Source organism: Doryrhamphus excisus, chromosome 2 (assembly GCF_030265055.1).
Source record: "Doryrhamphus excisus isolate RoL2022-K1 chromosome 2, RoL_Dexc_1.0, whole genome shotgun sequence".
Classification (NCBI taxonomy): Eukaryota; Metazoa; Chordata; class Actinopteri; order Syngnathiformes; family Syngnathidae; genus Doryrhamphus; species Doryrhamphus excisus.
In genome coordinates, this window is record NC_080467.1 from 3,808,177 (window position 1) to 3,833,680 (window position 25,504).

The window sequence follows — 25,504 nt, forward strand, 5'->3', positions numbered from 1 at the left end:
TACAGCAACACACACGAGCGCCAGTCTTGTTAATCTCTTATATGGCTTATTTTCTCTTATTTTGAGTAACAGGAGTGGAAATGTGACTATAGGGCTGCTATTTCATGTCTTGAGGGCTCTAATGGCATTAAAAGGAAGGTGGTAAGCAGTTTTTTATAGATATGTTTTATTTTCTATGTTCTTATTTCCTATGTCTACTATATTGGGTAGTAGGAGTGTAAAGGAGACTGTGGGGGTGCTATTTCTTGTCTCAAAGGCTCTAGTGATGTTAACAAGCATATTTCAACGGTAGTAAGCAGGTTTTCTATAAAAAATATGTTTTATTTTCTCTTATTAATTGTGCTATATTGGGTAGTAGGAGTGTAAAGTTGACTGTAGGGGTGTTATTTCTTGTCTGGAAGGCTCTAATGGCATTAAAACGAAGGTGGTAAGCAGGTTTTCTATATATAATATGTTTTATTTTCTCTTATTATATCTTCTATATTGGGTAGTAGGAGTGTAAAGGAGACTGTAGGGGTGCTATTTCTTGTCTCGAAGGCTCTAGCGATGTTAACAAGCATATTTTAAAGGTAGTAAGCGAGTTTTCTAGATATAATATGTTTTATTTTCTCTTATTATTTGTACTATATTGGTTAGTAGGAGTGTAAAGTTGACTGTAGGGGTGTTATTTCTTGTCTGGAAGGCTCTAATGGCATTAAAAGGAAGGTGGTGAGCAGGTTTTCTAAATATAATATGTTTTATTTTATCTTATTATATGTTCTATATTGGGTAGTAGTAGTGTAAAGGAGACTGTAGGGGTGCTATTTCTTGTCTCGAAGGCTCTAGTGATGTTAACAAGCATATTTCAAAGGTAGTAAGCGAGTTTTCTATATATAATATGTTTTATTTTCTCTTATTAATTGTACTATATTGGGTAGTTGGAGTGTAAAGGAGATTGTAGGGGTGTTATTTCATGTCTGGAAAGCTCTAGTGATGTTAAAAAGCATATTTAGAAGGTAGTAAGCGGGTTTTCTACATATAATATGTTTTATTTTCTATATTCTTATTTTCTATGTCAACTATATTGGGTAGTAGGAGTGCAAAGGTGACTGTAGGGGTGTTATTTCATGTCAAGAGGGCTTTAATGAGGTTAAACAGGAAGGTGGTAAGCGGATTTTCTGTGCCATAAATCTGATCATATTGCTTTGATAAAGAAGGAACGCTATTGACTTATCACAGAGGTGGGTGTATGATAGTATGATCATAGTATAATGGTGTGTACTGTGAGATACTGTGAGGTACTGTAAACTGTACGATATACTTTCATGCATGGTGATGTCATCCGCTCCACTGAGTCACCGTCTTTCTCTTGATTGAGACTATTTTTGGAAGTGAGCATTTACAGGAAAGAAGAAGGAGTGCTATTTCATCAGTTAATGCAGTAAGTGCTGGCCAGCATGGGGTGACCAGACGTCCTTTTTTCCCAGGACCTGTCTTATCTGGCAATTGTTTTTTTTTGCTTTTCATTGCTTCGTATACAGAAAGTAATATCTTTCTGATTTTGCAATCATGAAGTATCATACAATGTACTATACTGTATAGCAGTACCATTTCTACACCCTGTGTGAAGAAAGGAACACCTTCAAGAGGCAAAATGATCATAATCACTAGAGCAAAGCATGCTGGGAAAGGCACAATACGCCCATTCCATAGGTGCAATCTCTTTCTGGCACAGTGGGGTGTTCGTGGATCAACAATAACTTTATTGAAAATATCCACAGATGTCTCTCCCTCCCTTTTCCTGCGTCATCCAATCAGCTGTCAGCACTCAACAAAATTATGCATCCACACGAGTGAAGTTATTCATTCATTCATTCATTTTCTACCGCTTATCCTCATGGGGGTCATGGGTTTGCTGAAGCCTATCCCAGCTGTCTTCGGGCGAGAGGCGGGGTACACCCTGGGCTGGTGGCCAGCCAATCACAGGGCACATATAGACAAACAACCATTCACACTCACATTCATTCCTATGGACAATTTGGAGTCGCTAATTAACCTATTTCCCACATCATAAGACGAGCTTATGTTCACCTCCCTACTAGTGTGGAAGTGGCGTTTGAAACACCTGTATGGTCCCCGCATCCACACACATTCCATGGATTCCTTTTGGAATTTACATATGGAATATGTTGCCACAACATCGGAAACCTCTTTACCACCTTCAATCACCTACAAGTTTTAACATGATTAGAGCCTTCGAGGCATGAAATAACACCCCTATAGTCACGTTTACACTCTTATTAGCCAATATAGTAGACAACTAAAGAGAAAATTCATTCATTAATTTTCTACTGCTTATCCTCACAAGGGTCGCAGGGGGTGCTGGAGCCTATCCCAGCTGTCTTCGGGCGGGCGAGAGGCGGGGTACACCCAGCCAATCACAGGGCACATATAGACAAACAACCATTCACACTCACATTCATACCTATGGACAATTTGGAGTTGCTAATTAACCTACTATGTCCCACATCATAAGATGAGCTTACATTCACCTCCCTACTAGTGTGGAAGTGGCGTTAGAAACACCTGTATCGTCCCCACATCCACACACATTCCTTTTGGAATTTACATATGGAATATGTTGCCACAACATCGGAAACCTCTTTACCACCTTCAATCACCTACAAGTTTTAACATGATTAGAGCCTTCTACGCATGAAATAACACCCCTATAGTCACGTTTACACTCTTATTAGCCAATATAGTAGACAACTAAAGAGAAAATTCATTCATTAATTTTCTACTGCTTATCCTCACAAGTGTTGCAGGGGGTGCTGGAGCCTATCCCAGCTGTCTTCGGGCGGGCGAGAGGCGGGGTACACCCTGGACTGGTGGCCAGCCAATCACAGGGCACATATAGACAAACAACCATTCACACTCACATTCATACCTATGGACAATTTGTTTTTGGAATGGGGGAGGAAACCGGAGTACCCGGAGAAAACCCACGCATGCACGGAGAACATGCAAACTCCATACAGAGGGTGGAATTGAACTCGGGTTTCCTAGCTGTGAGGCATGTGTGCTAACCACTCGACCACTGTGCAGCTCAAATAATGACATTTATACGACTAATTAATTCGAACATGCAAACTCCACACAGAGATGGCCGGGGGTGGAAATGAACCCTGGTCTCCTAGCTGTGAGGTCTGCGCGCTAACCACTCGTCCACTGTGCAGTGAAGTTATGAAATATATGTGTAAATATATGTGTAGTGACCATTGTGTCAGCCCCAGCTGCCCCATCCTTGTGGTGGGTTCCAATTCCTACTGGGATCACTGGGATACGTGTCTGCACGCCACTGCCAATGGGACACATTTTCCAAACGTCAGCAGAACAAACTGTGCTTTTTCGGCCTGGGGAATTGGACCATGTGTTCTCATGTTGGGAACATGACACCAGCATGTGTGTGTGTGTGATATTAACATGTGTGTGTTAGAAAGATACAAAGCTGGGAGCTACAGGCCGGGCCCACACTGAATCTGAAGCATTCGGCAAGATGGAAATCTCTGTTGTAGGTTCACACCAGCTGCTCCGTAGACGCTCATGTCATCAAATCACAATATTGATACTTTTCATGCTTCAGTCATTTGAGGTCAAATTTGTATGAAGTTTATTTTCTTTTTTTTTTTGTTTAAAATACCACTTTGACACCAGGGTTCGATTACACCCTCGGCCATCTCATCTCTGTGTGGAGTTTGCATGTTCTCTCCGTGCATGTGTGGGGGTTTTCAACGGGTACTCCGGTTTCCTCCCACATTCCAAAAACATGCTAGGTTAATTAGCGACTCCAAGCAAGGAGACACAAGTTTAATCCCACCCTCGGCCAACTCTGTGTGGAGGTTATGTTTATGCCTGTGTTTATCTGGTTGTTTGTGTTCAAAATAGGTTGAAAAGACATGGATGGACTTGGATGAAATATTCAGGAATTGTGGGAAATGGGATATGGAAGAACTGATTACATGGGGGGGGGGCTGGATCACCGTCTGGATCCAGGGATTTTTTAACATTGAGAAACAGGACCTTTTTCAGCATTTGTGCACAAAAAAAATGTTTTTAATGGAAAAAAATGCAGGCTGCACGGTGGTTGAGTGGTTAGTGCAACAAGGAGACACGAGTTCAATCCCACCCTCACCTATCTCTGTGTGGAGGTTATGTTTATGCCTGTGTTTATCTGGTTATTTGTGTTCAAAATACGTTGAAGAGACATGGATGGACTTGGATGAAATATTCAGGAATTGTGGGAAATGGGATATGGAAGAACTGATTACATTTTGGAGGGGGGGGGGGGGGGGGGTCTGGATCACCGTCTGGATCCAGGGATTTTTTAACATTGAGAAACAGGACCTTTTTCAGCATTTGTGCACAAAACCCCCCCCCAAAAAAAATTGGAAAAAAATGCAGGCACCACGGTGATTGCGTGGTTAGCGCAGCAAGGAGACACGAGTTCAATCCCACAATCTTCGGGTTTTCTCCGGGTACTCCGATTTCCTCCCACATTCCAAAAACATGCTAGGTTAATTAGCGACTCCAAATTGTCCATAGGTATGAATGTGAGTGTGAATGGTTGTTTGTCTATATGTGCCCTGTGATTGGCTGGCCACCAGTCCAGGGTGTACCCCGCCTCTCGCCCGCCCAAAGACAGCTGGGATAGGCTCCAGCACCCCCTGCAGCCCTTGTGCGGATAAGCAGTAGAAAATTAATGAATGAATTTTCTCTTTAGTTGTCTACTATATTGGCTACGTGACTATAGGGGTGTTATTTCATGCCTAGAAGGCTCTAATCATGTTAAAACTTGTAGGTGATTGAAGGTGGTAAAGAGGTTTCCGATGTTGTGGCAACATATTCCATATGTAAATTCCAAAAGGAATCCATGGAATGTGTGTGGATGTGGGGACGATACAGGTGTTTCAAACGCCACTTCCACACTAGTAGGGAGGTGAACGTAAGCTCATCTTATGATGTGGGACATAGGTTAATTAGCGATTCCAAATTGTCCATAGGTATGAATGTGAGTGTGAATGGTTGTTTGTCTATATGTGCCCTGTAATTGGCTGGCGACCAGTCCAGAATGTACCCCGCCTCTTGCCTGAAGACAGCTGGGATAGGCTCCAGCACCCCCGCGACCCTCGTGAGGAAAAGCGGTAGAAAATGAATGAATGAATACCACTTTGACATACAATATATGACTTTGTCCTTTTTTGTTATTGTGTATTACCTTGCCGATATTGCCTGTACTCTTGATGCTATGATATGAAACATGCTAGTTCAAATTGAATCGAACAAAACCAGTGCCGTCGCATATCGCTAATATTTTTTTCGGCATATGAGATGGAGGTTTTAGCCACTGAACATGTGAGCCAAGCAGGAAATAAGGATCATATTCAACTTCCTAGAGGACCGCTAATACATTTTGTCCTTGGATATGAAGGACAAAATGACCTTCGGATGAGTGCAGAGAATATTTCATCAAAAATTGTTCCACTGACGCAGAAAATAAAGCCACAATTTGAAGACAGACTTGTCCAGCTTGCAGCATTATGTACAGTATATATGATACCTACTGTATACATAAGTATAGTACATGTCCCAATGGACCGGGGCGTCGGGGGACAGGGGGTCAGGGGGCGTCTTTACACATTGGTTTCCGTCACGGAAGCTTCAAAGCTTCGTCCACCTTCCACGTCAAGCCGATGCTCATGTCAACAGCTGAGCACGGAAATAGACCGCCGGTCAAAGTTTACGAGCGTCAACAACAGCCGTCACCACAAACACTTCCACCTCCGCCCAGGTGGGTCACGTGACGACTCGTTCGACATTGACATCGGACGCCACTCCAAGGAAGGTCGTTTCAGATGATGTCCAGATGACTGCAGAACCTTTGGACATCAACAAGCGCCGGTGTGGAATTTGTTGCTTAAAACAGCTTGGGGTCTTCTGGGAAGACTTGGTGCCAAAGGACGGTGTCCTTGAATCAGGCACATCTCTACCGGGGGTGGGGGCGGGGGGTGCTATGGATAAATATGGACCCCGTTTATAAAACAGTGTTATTTTTTATTGACACCGATAAAGTTTGAAGATCTCTCTCATCTTCAAGTTCCATTCCTCGTCTCCAGGAGGACACCCGTGGGGGCGGGACTTTGGGAACTAAGCAAAAGGCAGAAAATACACGAGTCAGCAATTTTGCGGTTCAAGAGGAACATCTGAGTCACGCGACCAGACTTGGGCTTCTCCACGTCGTCGATGGTCTCGGGCAACCTGGTGTTGAGCGTCTCGGGCAGCATCAGGGCCACCAGGCCGAAACCGATGGCCCCGACGGCGAGGATCACCTGAGGTAGAAGAGTCCACGCGTCCTCCAGCAGCAGTATGAGTGGCGCCACCGACACGCCCACGCGAGATGTGAAGCTTGTGTAGCCCAAACCGTTTTGTCTGTCACATGACAGAAACACTTTCTGTTGACAAATGAAGACTTTTGTCTTACACGCGGCACAGAAACACAAACAACACTTCTTCTTATACGACCCCCCCCCAACCCATGCCCCCGCCCTTGTCCCATCCAGCTATTGTTGAACTAGATGCCTTACATGCTAAACACATTTGCTCTGACTTTACCCCACCTGACAAGAGTGGGGTAAATTACCTGGGTGAGGTAAAGTACCTGACCAGGGTGGGGTAAAGTACCTGACCAGAGTGAGGTAAAGTACCTGACCAGGGTGAGGTGAAGTACCTGACCAGGGTGAGGTAAAGTACCTGACCAGGGTGGGGTAAAGTACCAGACCACTGGGGTAAAGTACTAGGGTGAGGTAAAGTACCTGACCGGGGTGGGGTAAAGTACTAGGGTGGGGTAAAGTACCTGATCACGGTAGGGTAAAGTACTAGGGTGGGGTAAAGTACCTGACCAGGGTGAGGTAAAGTACCTGACCAGGGTGGGGTAAAGTACCTGACCAGGGTGGGGTAAAGTACCGGACCACTGGGGTAAAGTACTAGGGTGAGGTAAAGTACCTGACCGGGGTGGGGTAAAGTACTAGGGTGGGGTAAAGTACCTGATCACGGTAGGGTAAAGTACTAGGGTGGGATAAAGTACCTGACCAGGGTGAGGTAAAGTACCTGACCAGGGTGGGGTAAAGTACCTGACCAGGGTGAGGTAAAGTACCTGACCGGGTGGGGTAAAGTACCTGGGTGATGTAAAGTACCTGATCACAGTAGGATACAGTACTAGGGTGGGATAAAGTACCAGACCAGGGTGAGGTAAAGTACCTGACCAAGGTGGGGTAAAGTACCCGGCCAGGGTGGGGTAAAGTACCAGGGCGAGGTAAAGTACCAGGGTGGGGTAAAGTACCTGATCACGGTAGGATAAAGTACTAGGGTGGGGTAAAGTACCAGACCAGGGTGAGGTAAAGTACCTGACCAAGGTGGGGTAAAGTACTAGGGTGGGGTAAAGTACCTGGCCAGGGTGGGCTAAAGTACTAGGATGGGGTAAAGTACCTGGGTGAGGTAAAGTACCTGACCATTGTGGGGTAAAGTACCAGGGTGGGGTAAAGTACCTGACCATTGTGGGGTAAAGTACCTGACCATTGTGGGATAAAGTACCAGGGTGGGGTAAAGTACCTGACCAGGGTGGGGTAAATTACCTGGGTGGGGTAAAATACCTGACAAGGGTGGGGTAAAGTACCAGGGTGGGGTAAAGTACCTGACCAGGGCTGGGTAAAGTACCTGACCAGGGTGGGGTAAAGTACTTGGGTGAAGTAAAGTACCTGACCAGGGTGGGGTAAAGTTCCTGACCAGGGTGGGGTAAAGTACCTGACCATTGTGGGGTAAAGTACCTGGGTGGGGTAAAGTACCTGACCATTGTGGGGTAAAGTAACAGGGTGGGGTAAAGTACCAGGATCGGGTAAAGTACCAGGGTGAGGTAAAGTACCTGAACACGGTGGGGTAAAGTACCAGGGTGGAGTAAAGTACCAGGGCGAAGTAAAGTACCAGGGTGGGGTAAAGTACTAGGATGGGGTAAAGTACCATGGTGGGGTAAAATACCTGATCACGGTGGGGTAAAGTACCAGGATGGGGTAAAGTACCAGGGCGAGGTAAAGTACCAGGGTGGGGTAAAGTACCTGATCACGGTGGGGTAAAGTTCTGTGGTGTAGAGGTAGACGGTGGTGAAGGAAGCTTCAGACAAGCCTTTCCCCAGAATGGCCACAGCAGAACGCAGATGCCACAAACCTACGATGGACAGAAAGTTCATCATGACTTCATCACGATTGGTCGATGAAACATGTTAAAGTTCACTGATGGATCTTGAAGGAGAACAGAGAGCAAAAGTCACCTTTTGGAACAAAGATGTTGATAACGATGCAGGTTCCTGTCAGTATGAGCGTGCCAGCCAGGCACTTCCTGCGTCCGATCTTGTTGATCAAAACGTAGATCAGAAGCTTAGCGGGGACTTCGATGGCGGCGTAGATGAAGTGAGTGAGATACATGCTCAGGCCGAAGCCCACGATATTTAAGCTGATTCCGTAGTAAGTCACCGCCACACCGTACCTGCACACAAATACAAACATGTAGCATTAGCATAGCTTAGCATTAGCATGCATCCCAACATGGATGATTTTGTTGGGATGTAAGCGTGTTAGAAGGGTAAAATACGCTAGGTTGACACAGGTATGGACGTAGAGTCGTGTAGGTTACCCACCAAACAACCTCCATCACTAGCGTTAGCCGTTTTAGCTTTGGTGTCTTAGAAAGGTGCAGGTAGGTGTAACTTTTCTTCTTTTTCCAAAGTTTCCACCGTAAACTCTGATTAAATTTGATGGTAATTGTTTTGCTAATTTGGAGCGCCCGGTCTGGAGCAGGAGGGGATAGAGAAGAAGAGAAAAGAAGATAGAGACGGTGGACAATACAGGGACAACACCACCGGCAACAACAACAACAATGGCGGCAACAATAACAAGACAACAGAAACAAACAACAAGACTACATCAGCAAATCAGCCGGGACAGGCCCCCACCACCAGGGAGCCACCGGCCCCACGGCCCCCAGTTGACACAGGTATGGACGTAGCGTCGTGTAGGTTACCCACCAAACAACCCCCATCGCTAGCGTTAGCCGTCTTAGCTTTGGTGTCTTAAAAAGGTGCAGGTAGGTGTAACTTTTCTTCTTTTCCAAAGTTTCCACGGTAAACTCTGATTCAATTTGATTGTAATTGTTTTGCTAATTTGGAGCGGCCGGTCCGGAGCAGGAGGGGATAGAGAAGAAGAGAAAAGAAGATAGAGGGGGGAGTGGGTGGACAATACAGAGACAACACCACCGGCAACAACAACAACAATGGCGGCAACAATAACAATCAGCCAGGACAGGCCCCCACCACCAGGGAGCCACCGGCCCCACAGGGACAGGCAGCATCGAAACAGCCCCCGGTTGACACAGGTATGGACGTAGCGTCGTGTAGGTCACCCACCAAACAACCCCCATCACTAGCGTTAGCCGTCTTAGCTTTGGTGTCTTAAAAAGGTGCAGGTAGGTGTAACTTTTCTTCTTTTCCAAAGTTTCCACCCGGAATTCTGCCTGTGCGGAGAGAGAGAGAAAATAAGAAGACATCTTGTCAACTTTAAAACGGGGTAACGCCACCTTGTGGCACAAAATTAGCTAAATTAGCCACGTTTACCTCGAGTTTGAATTTGGATATCTTGGCTTTCTTGTTCATCTCAGCACATTTATTCAGGTAAAACTGCGCTTCCTCCACTTTACCGTGAGCTAGAAGCCATCTCGCCGATTCAGGCACCCACCTACACGTAAATGACAGAAGACACCCACCAACCACGTTGACAACTTACGACGACATCATCATCAAGGAGAGACAAGCTAACGACTGACCACCAGGTGAGGATAGCCAAGCCCAGGGGGGCCGTAACCGTCATGATGAGGGGCCTCCAGTCGTTGACCAGGTAGGCGTAGGCGGCCAGCAGCATGTTGCCTGCGGACCAGGCCAGACTCCCCATCACGCAGACAGACGACCTGTGAGCCGCGTTCACCCACTCGATATCTGTGAGGATGTCCCACATCAGTACCATTCATCATTGGATATCACGCATGTGCATATCTACATACTGTATATCTACGCCATATCTTGTAGCTGCTGTATACGTATCATCTACACCAGGAGTCTCCAACACGCGGCCCCCTAGTTTGATGCCCCCGCCTTGATATGAAAGTTTAACGTTAGTGCAAGTTTGATATGGATGCTGTATGGTATCATGTACCCAGAAAAAATTATTACGTTTGATTAATGTTCATGTTAAAGGTTAAATAACTGTTAATAGTTATCCTCCCTATCCGTGTGGAAGTGGTAAGTTTTTGGCTATTGAAGTTTAAAGGAAATAACTTGAAGGCTACCGTTTAGGTCGCTAGCTCTCTAGTTTCCGAGTTAGCATGTGTCTCAAGACACTGCAGTTGCGCAATATGTTGTAAATAAAACATAATCAGTTCACAGTTTCACATGTAGGAAGAAGCATTCATTCATTTTCTACTGCTTTTCCTCACAAGGGTCGCGGGGGGGGGGGCTGGAGCCTATCCCAGCTGTCTTCAGGCGGGAGACTGGTGGCCAGCCAATCAAAGGGCACATATCGACAAACAACCATTCACACTCACATTCATACCTATGGACAATTTGGAGTCGCCAATTAACCTAGCATGTTTTTGGAATGTGGGAGAACGTGAGAACGTGAGAACATGCAAACTCCACACAGAGGGTGGAATTGAACCCTGGTCGCCCAGCTGTGAGGTCTGTGCGCTAACCACTCGACCGCCGTGGCGCCCTGGTACTTTTACATCAGTTACAAACTGTTACATTTGTTCACTTCCTGCTTTCCTAGAAATTAAATTAAATTAAATTAAATTAAATTAAATTAAATTAAATTAAATTAAATTAAATTAAATTAAATTAAATTAAATTAAATTAAATTAAATTAAATTAAATTAAATTAAATTAAATTAAATTAGTCTTTGGTCTTAGTCTTATACCCCTGGTCTCGTGTCATGTGTACTTTATGTGTGTTTTATGTGTTCCATCTACCATCTTTTAATTCAAAATGGTTCTGGTTCTGTCTACATGTGCCCTGTGATTGGCTGACGACCAGTCCAGTGTGTACCCCGCCTCTCGCCTGAAGACAGCTGGGATAGGCTCCAGCACCCCTCCGCGACTCATGTGAGGATAAGCGGGAGAAAATGAATAAATGGTTCTGGTTCTTACGGGTTAACCCGGGCGGCCATGACACCTGCATACACAGCATGCTGGCCCTGACTCACTGAGTGTGAAGGAGGTGATGCTGATGCCCGTCAGTCCAACTCCGGTGGCAAACCTCAGCACGGCGAACGTGGTGTAGGAGTTTGCGAAGGCGCTGGAGAAGCCGAACACCGTGGCGATGATGTACGAGGCCAAGAGACAACGTCTCCTCCCGTAACTGCACACAGGAGTCGTCAGAGTCGTCAAGAAAAATAAGACGAGTGCGTTGTCGGTTTGACGAATGTCGTTTACTTATCACACAGCACTCCGAACACGATGGCGCCGATCATGACGCCCATGAAGAAGATGGTGCTGGTGGTGTTGGGAAGGTGTTTCCAGTCACATACAAGATCCCACTGAAAGACACAAACCGAGGGCTGGCAATCCATTAAAATATTTGATTGCGATTAATTGCATTTTTTGGCCATAGTTAACTCACAATTAATCGCAGATGGAAATAAGTTTTTATCTATAATAAGTAGGGAAAATCTCTTTGTGGTAAACTATTTGATGTGCAACTACAATAATAATTACATAAATGTTATGTTTAGGAATATCAATTTAGGTACTTGGGACCATTATTTAAAAAAATACAATCAGCAAACATATTTTTGTATGACCATATTTCTTAATTATTAGCATATTAGCTCTTAAACTCGCCCACAAACGTTCAGAAAATACAAAATGTGAGCGAGTGAGACCTCTCACGCGAACATATTATTGTTTATTTGTGTCATTTCTGTATTTATGAGATTGGTTTTAAATACTAAATGTTTGTGAGTAAAAAGCCTATTTAGGAACATTCAGAAATTATTATTAAAAATATGCCTCAATGCATCTTTCCTTCATGAAATGTACAAATGAAAATACCTAAGACATCGAACAATAGTCATAAATCATTTCATCCAAATTGCAAACTCAATGTCATTTCATTTCTCTTAAAAAAAAACTTTGAAATACATAGAAATTAATCATTTCATTACAGTAAATGTTATATTATTACAATAATTTAACTATTTCCACAGTTTTTGAATGTTTAATGCGATTTGCGATTTGTCCTACTTTTTCGATGGCCATTGAACGCACCGACGAACCGTTCTCCGATGCTAAGAGAGCTGTATGGATGTATTTCGATGTATTTTGATGTATTTTACTCCTTTTTCTTTCACCTCATACTTGCTCCCGAATGCTGATACTACGTGGGAATGCGTAAAGGTAAGATTCGATGACTTTTGAGTGCTAATGTACATCATTGTGGTAGTTCGATGCTAAATGGCTAACGCTAGCAAAACACCGGACTTTAGCTACAGTCTTCACATTTAACAGCCCGTCAATAGCAGCTGGAACTCCAATTTAGCTAGCAGTTCAATGTAAAAATCGACTAAGAGATATAAAAATGTGAAAACAATTGGTTAGTTGGGTCATTCTTATGCCGAGGTAGCACTGTATATGACAATAAAAACAATACCTGCACTGCTCCAGTCTCTGGCAGGCCATGTAAGGCCACGTAAGTCAATAAATGATGAGTCAAACACAGCGACAGTAGATACAAATAACTTTTGTTTTGCTACAAGACCCATCTGCCAGGGCTTTGATGCTAACTTTACCAATCTAAATACTCTTTTCTTTCTCCATTTCTAATTAATATTTGTTACAGCTTGTGGCTACAGTTAGTAGTTACCGTGCTTCAACCAAACTACGGCGGCGGCCGAGGGTCAAAACAGGAGGAGTGCAAGTTAATCGTGCATCAAAAAATTTGCCGCCGTTAAAGGGAATGAATTAATTTAGCGTTATTAACATGTTAACTTTGACAGCCCTACACAAAACACAAAAAACAAGCACAGCATTTATTTCTTCTTTAATGTCTGCAGCACTGGATGCAAAGTGGGTTCACGTGCCTTGTCCGAGGACACTGGGATGTACCAAGCGGGCATCAAACCACCAACCGTCTGGTTTCTGGAAACGCGCTACCTCCTGAATGATGTTCTTCTTGTTTATGTGGGGTCAAATTGATCATTGAAAGGTAAAGTGCATGTTGTCCGTCATCCACAGTTCTTATGTGAGACATGAACACATGTCTTTCTTGTTTGTGTGCTTTCTAAAGATATCAAAACAGATAAAAAAAAGGTAGCGAAGAATGCTCATAAAGCCTTCTGAAAATAGCACAGATAACCGGGAAATATTTTTGACAATAGCTGTGATCGGAATGTACTACATACTGTATGTCGGAGATAAACATGAGTCCATGATGTACCTCAGTGGCCAACGTGGAGGAGAAGGTGTCATTCAGGTAGATCCATCCATGCCGACAGTGGGTGCTGGGAAGTCCGGTGCCGTCAGAGCGATTTTCCAACATTTGGAATTGAGGCTGAGCAAACATCCTGCAGGCCTGCGGCTCTCCGTTACCTCTTAGCGGAATACTCACTGCCACCCGCTGGGCCTCGCTAAGGTTCCCTAAGAGTCCTCCGTGGTCCAGTGGGTTGACGTTGCAGCGGTGGGGGGGCACGGCGGCGATGAAGTTATTTAACAGGAAGTGACACGGAATCACGATTCGCGGGCTCACGAGCAGCATGGCGAGGACCATTTGGTAAAGACCGAAGCTGCCGACATCGTCTAAGATGTTGTCAAACGCCATGGCGGCTGGTTCCTCCTGGCTTCCTGTTGACACCTCTCACCTTTTCTAGCCTAGCATGCTTCCATCCATCATTAACTGCTGCTGCACCTTTGGACGCCGCATTGTGTGAATGCTTACTTATAAAATTTGACATGTATATTTCATCTCGTTAGCCATTACCAAACAGCGTTCAATGGCTGACTAATTAATCCACGACGTTAAGTATGCATGTCATCATTTTGTACAGCGTACATGCAATACTTAAAGAAGTTTAGCAGTAGCACTAGGACACAAAACAGCAATAATAGTAGTAGTAGTAGTAGTACATTGTTTATTAGCATCCGCGTGTCTCTCTTGTCGTGTGTTTGTTTTTAAATCCGTGTAATGTTTGACTTTCTCGATGCACCGCACAGCCAAACATTGGCAAAGCAACTGTGCTGCCTCGAAAATATTTACTGCTTTGCAGCAAACCATGAAATAACTTGGCATCCATATTGTATATTTCTAAATGTACTATCAGTCATGAAAGAACCAAGTGGTTTTATGGGACGTAATGGGGTGTCACCGCATTGCAGTAAAAAGCATAGAGTACTAGCTTTTACCTTCAGTAATTCCACCATGATGGCAACAAAGCACACAGACAGCAAGGTTTGAGTGCCCGAGTGATCCGAGGTTGTCTGGGGCTACATGCCCCGGGTAGGGTCTCCCAAGGCAAACAGGTCCGAGATTAACGGGACAGACCAAGAGTGATTCAGAAGATCCATATGAATAAAAACAAGAAGAGGAACCATACCTCGCCTGGATGTGGGATACCGGGGCGTCACCCTGGAGCCAGGCCCGGGGGAGGGTCTCGCAGGCCCAGCCCGAAGAAGCCACACGAGATCTCCCCCTTGTAGACCCACCACCTACAGGGGCAAGCATAAGGATCCGATGCATTGTGGCGGTCTAGGGCGGGTGCATGGTCGAAATCTGGTTCTTCCCGGACGCCTCCCTGGTGATGTGTTCCGGGCATGCCCAGCCAGGAAAAGGCCCCGGGGGCAGACCTAGGACACGCTGTAAGGATTATGTCTCACAGCTGGCCTGGGAACGCCTTGGTGTCCTCCCGGTGGAGCTGGAGAAGGTGGCCGGGGACCGGGAAGTCTGGGCTACCCTACTAAGACTGCTGCCCCCGCGACCCGGACCCGGATAAGTGGAGGAAAATGGAATGGAAAATGGAATTATTGCCGCATGAAATATGCTAACTAAATAGGCCACCATCAGTACCAGGCGCAGAAGGCGGAACAAAAACCAAATCAGGGAAACACAGAACAGAGCACATATTTAAGTAACACCAAAATGTAATAATACCAAAATCAGGACATGGAAGTAAAAACTCGCAAGAACCTACATAAACCTGTCTTGCTGCCTAGTTCACAGAGCATGACAGTACCCCCCCATGACGGATCCTAGATGTCCTAAAAGGTCCAAATTTAAAAAAGAGGGATCGGTGCTTTGAGGACCGGTGGTCGCATCCGGGATGAGGAGCCAGTGAACTGGGAGCAAAAAGATCAGAATAGAAAGTACCTCTACGGGTGCGCCGCTAGCGCCTCCCAGTGGGACTCCGTGGCTGGGAAAAGAATACAAGGGTTAAGACACAGTACCAGGACGGACTGTGACGTACGTCTAGGAGGCATCCTAAGCCACCTCATCTGGCTCCTCCCAATCTGGAGGAGTAGCGGTTCTAGTCTGAGTCTCTGAGACACCCTGCGGAGAAAACCTTTTCAGTTGTTTTTGCCCCCGATCTTGTCTTGTCAGTCACTCCCCAAAGCTCATGACCAGTACGGACCGATGTACGGTCTGCATCAATGGCCTGTCAATCTCATGTTCCATCCTTCTCTAACTCATAACCAAGACCCAAGATCCTGGTGGACCTGGTGGTCCAGAAGCTGGCACCACTTTTTCCAAAACCTCTCGATCCCTATATTTGGATGAATCTCTTCTATGGGTATCTTTCGCACAGGAAGTTACCAGGGTCTCCTTGTGGGACGGTCTGGCCTAGACGGAGGCTGACGTCTTCTCGGCTCTGTGTCCTTTGCAGGATTGGCCGCCACACAGAGGAATGTTTGGAGTTCTTCCCATGTTATAATCCCATCTCCACCAAGGGCAAGGGACTGTTTTCGTATTTTCACAGCCACCTCTGCTGCTTCATGCTGGGTGAATTTTTCAAGACCATTCCTGACTGCTTCTTCTTCCATGTTGGACATTTGCAAGTCCATCTGAAACTTAGAGTTCCTATAAGAGTTCCTCTTGTAGAGTTTCATCATGACCTTTGATGTGGAGGCTGAAGTACGAGAAGGAACACCATGCTACTGATCCTTTCTGATATATTCTTTTCATTGTATTTGTTTGAATTAATTAGACATATAAATGTCATTATTCGAGTGGTTAGCACGCATGCCTCACAGCTAAGAAACCCGAGTTCAATTCCACCCTCTGTATGGAGGGGGCATGTTCTCCCCGGATACTCTGGTTTCCTCCTACATTCCAAAAACATGCTAGGTTAATTAGCGACTCCAAATTGTCCATAGGTATGAATGTGAGTGTGAATGGTTGTTTGTCTATATGTGCCCTGTGATTGGCTGGCCACCAGTCCAGGGTGTACCCCGCCTCTCGCCCGAAGACAGCTGGGATAGGCTCCAGCACCTCCCGCGACCCTCGTGAGGAAAAAGCGGTAGAAAATGAATGAATGAATCAATAAACATCATTAAACATCGAGTGGTTAGCATGCATGCCTCACAGCTAGGAAACCCGAGTTCAATTCCACCCTCTGTATGGAGTTTGCATGTTCTCCCCGTGCATGCGTGGTTTTTCTCCAGGTACTCCGGTTTCCTCCCACATTCCAAAAACATGCTAGGTTAATTAGCGACTCCAAATTGTCCATAGGTATGAATGTGAGTGTGAATGGTTGTTTGTCTATATGTGCCCTGTGATTGGCTGGCCACCAGTCCAGGGTGTACCCCGCCTCTCGCCTGAAGACAGCTGGGATAGGCTCCAGCACCCCCACAACTCCCGTGAGGATAAGCAATAGAAAATGAATGAATGAATAAAAACAACTGCCTTTTGTGTATAGTTCCGTTGCAGTGAGGCTGCAGCAGCAGTGACACTTTTTGTCCTTTAGATGGCGACAAAGTCAAATGAGAATGTAATAATAATGAGTATGTTTTTACTGCAATGAACCACTAAAACGTTTGTCTCCATGTTCCATGAATGTACTAATAACTATAAAGACGACATAAATATATCTCTTTTCACGTAGCAAACGTGTTGTTGCTACTTAGTATTTCATGAATAATATTATTGTAACAACAAAGTCACCAGTTGGCTAAAACTAACCTGTCTAACATCACAACATATACACAAACACAGTACAATAGAGTACTTTAAATTCAGCTGAGTGGATTGGAGGATTGAATGACCTTATGTAAGATGGCCACAAGCTTGTTAGCTTGAGGATCACGGCTGTAGACCTGCTCCATCATTAAAGTACATGAGAATCACGGCTGTAGACATATTCCATCATTAAAGTCCACAAGGATCATGGATGTAGACCTGCTCCATCATTAAAGTACACGAAAATCACAACTGTAGACCTGCTCCATCATTAATGTACACAAGGATCATGGCTGTAGACCTGCTCCATCATTAATGTACACAAGGATCATGGCTGTAGACCTGCTCCATCATTAATGTACACAAGGATCATGGCTGTAGACCTGCTCCATCATTAAAGTACATGAGGATCACGGCTTTAGACCTGCTCCATTATTAAAGTATACAAGAATCATGGCTGTAGACCTGCTCCATCATTAAAGTACACGAAAATCACAACTGTAGACCTGCTCCATCATTAATGTACACAAGGATCATGAATGTAGACCTGCTCCATCATTAAAGTATATGAGAATCACAGCTGTAGACCTGCTCCATCATTAAACTACACGAGGATCACACTTGTAGACCTGCTCCATCATTTAAGTACATGAGGATCACGGCTGTAGACCTGCTCCATCATTAAAGTCCACAAGGATCATGGCTGTAGACCTGCTCCATCATTAAAGTACATGAGCATCATGGATTTAGACCTGCTCCATCATTAAAGTACATGAGTACAAAGTACATGATGCGGTCTTTGCGTGTCCTTCAGTCGTATTTGAGACTCTGAGCCCCAACGACGAGTCCATAAGTCACAAAGATGTCCACGAGTCAAGTGTTGACAAAGCCATGGTCTGCTTTGTGCAGGACGTGACAAGAAAGGCCGTGTCTGGGCCAAAGAATTGAGTTGGGAGCGACTGTTGGGTCTGGAAGCACAAAGACAAAGACTCTTACGCAATCGTCCCACCGTGGACACAGAAAGTCCTAAATATGGACGGGAAACGACTTCCTCTTCACATGGTAAACTTTCCTGATGATGATCCTTGGACAGGAAGTGAGGCCACACATTTATCTTCTCTTACATAACGCATGGACACCCTTGGCCTGCCTTGTGATTGGACCGTTATTCCGACACAAAACACCAAATATTTCTACAATCTTTTCATTCTCTTTCAGCATTCTGACCATTTCACCTTCTTTCTGACCTTGAGAGCACTTCCTGTGTGGAACGACGCGCATGGCAAACATCTGCTTTCTCGTGAGAAAGCATCTTCCTTCCTCCGCGATGTGCGTAATGTCCCAGTTGTAGTATCTTTGGATCAGAACACAACATAAACACAGCGGGTTAATGTGTTGGACAAATCTTCTAATCGGGGCTCCCAAAGGACCGATGTGATGGAGACGCGTCCTCGGATGTCCTACAAATGAATTATAAGCTGTCCATATGTAACATATATGTATGATGGAACTTCAAATGACATAACGGTGCCGACAAAGACGACAAGGCAGTGAAGGAGGCTAAGATCAATTTGCTTTAATAAGAAGATATCAGTGCAGAGAAACAAACTTCTTACATTGTAGTAACAAAGCTAATATATATATATATATATATATATATATACATATACATATACATATATCATAGCAATTCATAGCATGTACAAAAGCACAATCAGCAAGGCACAAGGCGTCTAAATATGTGCAAATAATACGCTCAGAGTGAAAAACTACAAACCCTGTTTGGATATGAGACAAAATGCTGATATCATCTTCGGAAGCGGGAAAGAAATTCATTCTTATATCAGTTTAAGCAAAAGTTGTCCATAATTCAACGCTTTTCTTCTGCTAAATGACCTTGACAACATTAGCAATCGCTAACTGGCACGTCCGCGTGAGCTGCAAAAACGACACGTTACGTCGAAAATACAACGCTATCTCGCGTTTTTGGCCCAAAGGTTTTCATATGGCTAACAAACTAATGTACTGACAAGCTAGTCTGCTAACAGGCTGGTCTGCCAACAAGCTGGTCTGCCAACAAGCTAGTCTGCTAACAAGCTGGTCTGCCAACAAGCTAGTCTGCTAACAAGCTGGTCTGCTAACAAGCTGGTCTGCTAACAAGCTTGTCTATTAACAAACTACTCTGCTAACAATCGAGTCGCCATAATCTAATTTGCTAACAAGCTAGTCTATTAACAAACGAGTCTGCCAACAGCGTAGTTTGCGAACAAGTGAGTCTGTTAATAAGCTAGTCTGCTAACAAGCTAGTCCGCTACCAAACCAAATCTACTAACAAATTAGTCTGCTGACAAGCTGGTCTGCTAACATGTCTAGTTAACTAACGAGTCGATGAATTAATTATTAAGCTAGTCTCTTAACAATGTAGTCTATTAATAAGCTAGTCTGCAAACAAGCTAGTCCGCTACCAAACTAGTCTACTAACAAACTTGTCTATTAACAAGCTAGTGTGCTAATGAACTAATCTACTAAAAAGCTAGTCTGCTAACAAGCGAGTCTGCTAACAAGCTGGTCTGCTAGCAAGCTCGTCTATTAACAAACTAGTCTGCTAACAATCGAGACGCTATAATCTAATTTGCTAACAAGCTAGTCTATTAACAAACGAGTCTGCCAACAGCGTAGTTTGCTAACAAGTGAGTCTGTTAATAAGCTGGTCTGCTAACAAGCTAGTCCGCTACCAAACCAAATCTATTAACAAATTAGTCTGCTGACAAGCTGGTCTGCTAACATGTCTAGTTAACTAACGAGTCGATTAATTCATTAATAAGCTAGTCTCTTAACAATGTAGTCTATTAATAGGAGTCTGCAAACAAGCTAGTCCGCTACCAAACTAGTCTACTAACAAACTTGTCTATTAACAAGCTAGTGTGCTAATGAACTAATCTACTAACAAGCTAGTCTGCTAACAATCTAGTCTACCAAACTAATCTACTATCTAGTCTATGAACAAGCTAGTGTGCTAACAAACAAGTATGCTAACAAGCTATTAATAAGCTAGTCAGCTAACACGCTAGTCTGCTACTGAGCGCATCTAACAAGCTAGTCTGCCACCCAACTAATCCACTAACAAACTAGTCTATTAACATAGTAATCTGCTAACAAGCTAGTCTGCTAACAATCTAGTCTATTAACAAACTAGTTTGCTAACAAGGTAGCCTGCTAACAAGGTAGTCTGATCACAAACTAGCCCGCTACGAAACTACTCTACTATCTAGTCTATTAACAAGCTAGTGTGCTAACAAACTTGTCTGCTAACAAGCTATTAATAAGTTAGTCAGCTAACAAGCTAGTCTGCTACCAAGCTCATCTAACAAGCTAGTCCGCCACCCAACTAATCCACTAACAAGCCAGTCTATTAACAAGCTAGTCTGCTAACAAACTAGTCTATTAACAAGCCAGTCTGCTAACAAGCCAGTCTATTACCAAGCCAGTCTGCTAACAAGCCAGTCTATTAACAAGCTAGTCTGCTAATATGCTAGTCTGCTAACAAGCTAGTCTGCCAACCAAGTAATCTGCGGAAAGGAGTGTCCAAAGCAAGCATTTGACGTTTGTTTTAGAGCTGAGACATTATAGACAGATTCCTGCCATGTAAAACTTGTTTGTTGTTCCGATTGTTGTTGCTTTTTGATGTTTTCTGGTGATATTTGGAATATAAAACATAAGAATACATAAGAATCTTATGGTTTGTTGTACGATTTGGGATGAATGAATCATGAAAAAGCGAGGTAGTGCTGAAGTCGATTTCCGTTTTAGGCTACAATATTTGTGTCACGTTTACCGCTACCTGCATTCCTCCCAACGTATGCGTACACGCTTCATCGCCAATGCTTTCTAGCGGACACATCATCAAGTCCGTTCTTCGTCCTGGCTGAATCCCATCACTTCTTACAGTACAGTAATCCCTCCTTTATGACACTTTGTTGATTTCACACCCTGATAAGTCCAATTCCACAAATTAGGATTCCTTATTTAGGAATGGAATATTTTACCACCTTCTAAATATGTCTTTTAACATGACTAGAGCTCTTTAGACATGAAATAACACCCCTATAGTCACATTGACACTCCTATTAGCCAATATAGTGTTGAACAGGAAGTGATGTTGAGGGTTTGAAGTTGAATTTTGAAGTAGCAACATTAGCTTGTTAGGAATTATTCTATATATCGAAAACTGCAATCAAATCTTTATTGTGGCAATCAAGTCTGGTTAGAGCTCTTTAGACATGAAATAACACCCCTATAGTCACATTGACACTCCTATTAGCCAATATAGTGTTGAACAGGAAGTGATGTTGAGGGTTTGAAGTTGAATTTTGAAGTAGCAACATTAGCTTGTTAGGAATTATTCTATATATCGAAAACTGCAATCAAATCTTTATTGTGGCAATCAAGTCTGGTTAGAGCTCTTTAGACATGAAATAACACCCCTATAGTCACATTGACACTCCTATTAGCCAATATAGTGTTGAACAGGAAGTGATGTTGAGGGTTTGATGTTGAATTTTGAGTAGCAACATTAGCTTGTTAGGAATTATTCTATATATCGAAAACTGCAATCAAATCTTTATTGTGGCAATCAAGTCTGGTTAGAGCTCTTTAGACATGAAATAACACCCCTATAGTCACATTGACACTCCTATTAGCCAATATAGTGTTGAACAGGAAGTGATGTTGAGGGTTTGAAGTTGAATTTTGAGTAGCGACATTAGCTTGTTAGGAATTATTGTATCGAAAACAATCAAATCTTTAAAGTGGCAATCAAGTCTGGTGCTTGTGTGTCTCAGCCAACATTACCAGCCTACGTACAGTACTACATTGATAACAGTAATAATAATTAAAATATGATGCATTCCAAAATCAAGGCTTCTTAAAAGTCAGACCATCGCTTCCCTTCCCGGAAAATAAATATCAGCATGATGTGAAAGCAAAAGCACTTACAAAGAGTATACAGTGTTTACGTGAACAGCTACCTCCTTTTTAACCACTATGCAAAATGCTACATCGTATCTGGCAACGTTTTTTTTTTTTTTAAAGCACAAACATCAACAAGAGGGGTTCAAACATCTCCAAAAGTGTCAGTGATTGCCACAAATTCCACACTATAATCACCGTTTACGTGACGGTAGAACAAACGGAAAATTTACGGATTATTTATTACGGCTTCAGCCAAAATGTAAAAGCGTTAGTAACGCGATGAAGGAACACTGGGACCACAATCATTATTTCCATAACTTTTAAATTGTAATTGTACAAGAATAAAGAAATAATAATAATAATAATAATATAGCCATAGAATTATTAGAATATGCATGTAAATTTCACTTTATTCATCATTGTAACACAATTAATGTTGATATTTAGTCAGATATTGACAAGAATAAAGTCAAATAATATTACAAAAATAAAGTCAGTAAAATAGTTTGCATTTGAAAATATTTATTTTTGTAATATTACATAGTCTTTTCATGAAACTATGAAACTATTTTCTTTTCTTAATGTGCATGTACAACTTTATTCTTATAATTCTAGGAAATTCATTGAGGAAATAAGATTATTATTTCTATGAATGTGGCCCTTTTGCATGAAGCGGCAAACACTACTATTGCAATGTATGTGCATGTACACACATGTGTGTGTGTGTGTGTGTGTGTGTGTGCCATGAAGTGAACCGTGGCACAGATGAAGCTTCACCTTGACGAGAACAACAAGGAGAAGAAGAAAAGCAGCTAGCTAGTGATGCTAGTAGAAGACCATGAAGTCTTCTTACAGCGTGTTTGCAGTCTAACGCAGTACATGCAGGCGCTGCGTTTGAGTACGTGCGTGTACTGTGTTAGTACTGCACGATGCGTTCAAGAGTGTGGATTAAACGACAACGCGTTAGCTAACAACGAAAAGCTATTTCCCGGCACTTGATGCTAACAAGGGGAAGTTCCGCTCTAGTCATTGTTAGTTATCGAGGAAAACTTGTTTTTTTTTTCGCATCTCGACTTGACTTGAAGACGGACTTCATCGGTCTTCTGAGGCGAGGACCCGACAAATCAAAACTATCTTTGGGAATCGGAAACACTTTCCTACTTGGAATTTGATTTGAAAATAGTCCAAATCTACAGACCCAAAAAGCATTAGCGTTAGCCTCTTAGCTAAAGGAGTCAGCTGATGTAGAGCGTGCAAACAGACTCCATATAGAAGTGTGTGGTGTGTCACATGACACAGCTGAGGGACAAAGAGGAAGCAGCACCTTGTGGAGGTGGACAACGTCATCGCAGCTAAAGAAGGCTAGTGAGTGCTATTTGAGTCCGACATGGAGGCCTCCAAGTCTTGGACTGTGGTGTTGAAGATCCGTGTGGCTGTAATACAAAATCTGGGTCCATCGTGGCGTTCGGATGCGGATCTTCTAGGTGGCCTGGTCCAGGGCTCGCAGCAGGTCACAGCCCTGGAGGAGGTGCAGGTTGCCCTGCAGCGGCACGTTAACCTCGCAGTCGTAGCGGGTCAACTCAGGCAGACCGGAGGACTCGAATGACGGACCCAGTAAGCGACTGGCAAGACCTGGAAAGAAGAAGCAGATGTTTGTTGGATTAGTCAGGTCCAGGTTCCAGCAAGATAATCTGCATGTAAAACTATAAGTTCTTGTAAATCTGCATCTATGTATTGGTGACTCAATGGATAGCCGGGACACTATAGACAGATTCCAGCCAGGGAATCTGCACGTAAAACTATAAGTTCACATAAATCTGCATCCACGTATTGGTGACTCAATGGATAACCAGGACACTATAGACCAGGGGTGCTCACACTTTTTCAGCATGCGAGCTACTTTTAAAATGACCGAGTCAAAATGATCTACCCACTACAAAAATGCAAAACATCTATTTATTTTATCAAATGTATTGAGGATTATTTGTACGTACAATGTATGTTGATGTACCTTACATAACCAAATGAGCCAATATTGCAAAACACACATAATTAACTATTAACATTTTTTGTAATTACCTGAGTTTACTTTGATGACTTGCACTGAATTGAATCAGCCAGGGATGCATAGTCCGGACAGTAGCTGCTGATAGCCAGCCTCAAGCACACTTCCAAATGTTTATCAGTCATGGATAATATCCGTATCATAATATCCGTATGGAAGTGATATGTTTTTTGCCTTTTTACTTGGTCCAGTTTTTGCCTTTTTACTTGGTCCAGCTTCTTCACTCATTTTAGTGACCATAAACTTTAGCGAGGGCTTAAAATCTAACGCAATTCGCCGACTAGCTTAGCACTTTGCATCGTTGTTTACGCATGAGCGGTGACCTAAAGGTCAAAATTCAGTTGTCATCTGACTGGTTGTCCTGTATGTCAATCAAGTAACGGGGATGGATGATAGGCTGACATCGTAAGTTCTGCTGCACTTAGAGACGTTGTTTGATTTGATTGGTCGCCCGAAGGGCAACATTCAGTTGTCATCTGAATGGCTGCCCTGTATGTCAATCAAGTGACGGCATTGATGCTGGGATGATATTTTTGTAATGTCACGCCGCGATCGACCAGCGATCGACCAGTACCACCTCCGCGATCGACCGGTAGATCGCGATCGACTTAATGAGCACCCCTGCTATAGACAGATTCCAGACAGGAAATCTACACATAAAACTATAAGTTCGTGTAAATCTGCATCTACGTATCGGTGACTCAATGGATAGCCAGAACACTATAGACCAGGGGTGGGCAAACTTTTTGGCTCGATATGACAAAATTTACGGGGGGGGGGGGGGGGGGGGGCAGACTATATATTTTACACGTAACAGTCCACCTGGTATTATTGTATCTGTAAAATTGTCATGCAATCTGCTATTATTATTTATTATTTTATATTTATATTTAAATATTTTAAAAATAATAAAATATTATAATAATTACAATAAAATTAAAATAATAATTATTATATTATTATTATGTAAAATATGCAAATATAACAATAATATTATATATAATTAATATAATAATTAGCATTAATATAATAATTTTAATAATCATAATAGTTCTAATAATAATAATAATAATTATTATTATTATTATTATTATGTGCTTGTGTCCCTTTTTTCAGGAGCACTTTGTAAACAACAGACCATGTCAAAAAACAAAATTGATAAAACCATCAA

At 43.2% G+C, this 25,504-nt stretch overlaps 2 protein-coding genes across 5 annotated transcripts in view; both read right to left on the reverse strand.

The window, feature by feature from the left end:
- Positions 1–6,131: 6,131 nt before the first annotated feature.
- On the reverse strand, positions 6,132–13,949 carry LOC131104280 (solute carrier family 22 member 7-like). The gene is made up of 9 exons (XM_058051292.1): positions 13,569–13,949; positions 11,567–11,670; positions 11,338–11,492; positions 9,907–10,075; positions 9,698–9,818; positions 9,491–9,597; positions 8,360–8,574; positions 8,148–8,256; positions 6,132–6,468 (listed from the first exon to the last, which is right to left on the reverse strand). Exons 1-9 carry the CDS (start codon positions 13,947–13,949, stop codon positions 6,132–6,134), a joined length of 1,698 nt encoding a protein of 565 aa, XP_057907275.1.
- A 5,745-nt stretch (positions 13,950–19,694) lies between these two features.
- epas1b (endothelial PAS domain protein 1b) overlaps positions 19,695–25,504 on the reverse strand; it is a 29,882-nt gene continuing 24,072 nt past the window's right edge. For all 4 annotated transcript variants that reach the window (XM_058064568.1, XM_058064566.1, XM_058064567.1 and 1 more), the window contains exon 16: positions 19,695–23,900. In XM_058064568.1, coding sequence (XP_057920551.1) covers positions 23,749–23,900 — 152 coding nt within the window. In that variant the 3' untranslated portion in view covers positions 19,695–23,748. The remainder of the gene's footprint in view (positions 23,901–25,504) is intronic.

Coding starts and splice junctions, on each gene's coding strand:
- LOC131104280 (XM_058051292.1), bottom strand. CDS start 13,949: ATGGCGTTTGACAACATCTTAGACGATGTCGGCAGCTTCGGTCTTTAC. Junction 11,493..11,566: donor TTCGGAGTGCTGTGTGATAA/GTAAACGACATT, acceptor TCCTGTGTGCAG/TTACGGGAGGAGACGTTGTC. Junction 10,076..11,337: donor CATCACCTCCTTCACACTCA/GTGAGTCAGGGC, acceptor ACATCCTCACAG/ATATCGAGTGGGTGAACGCG.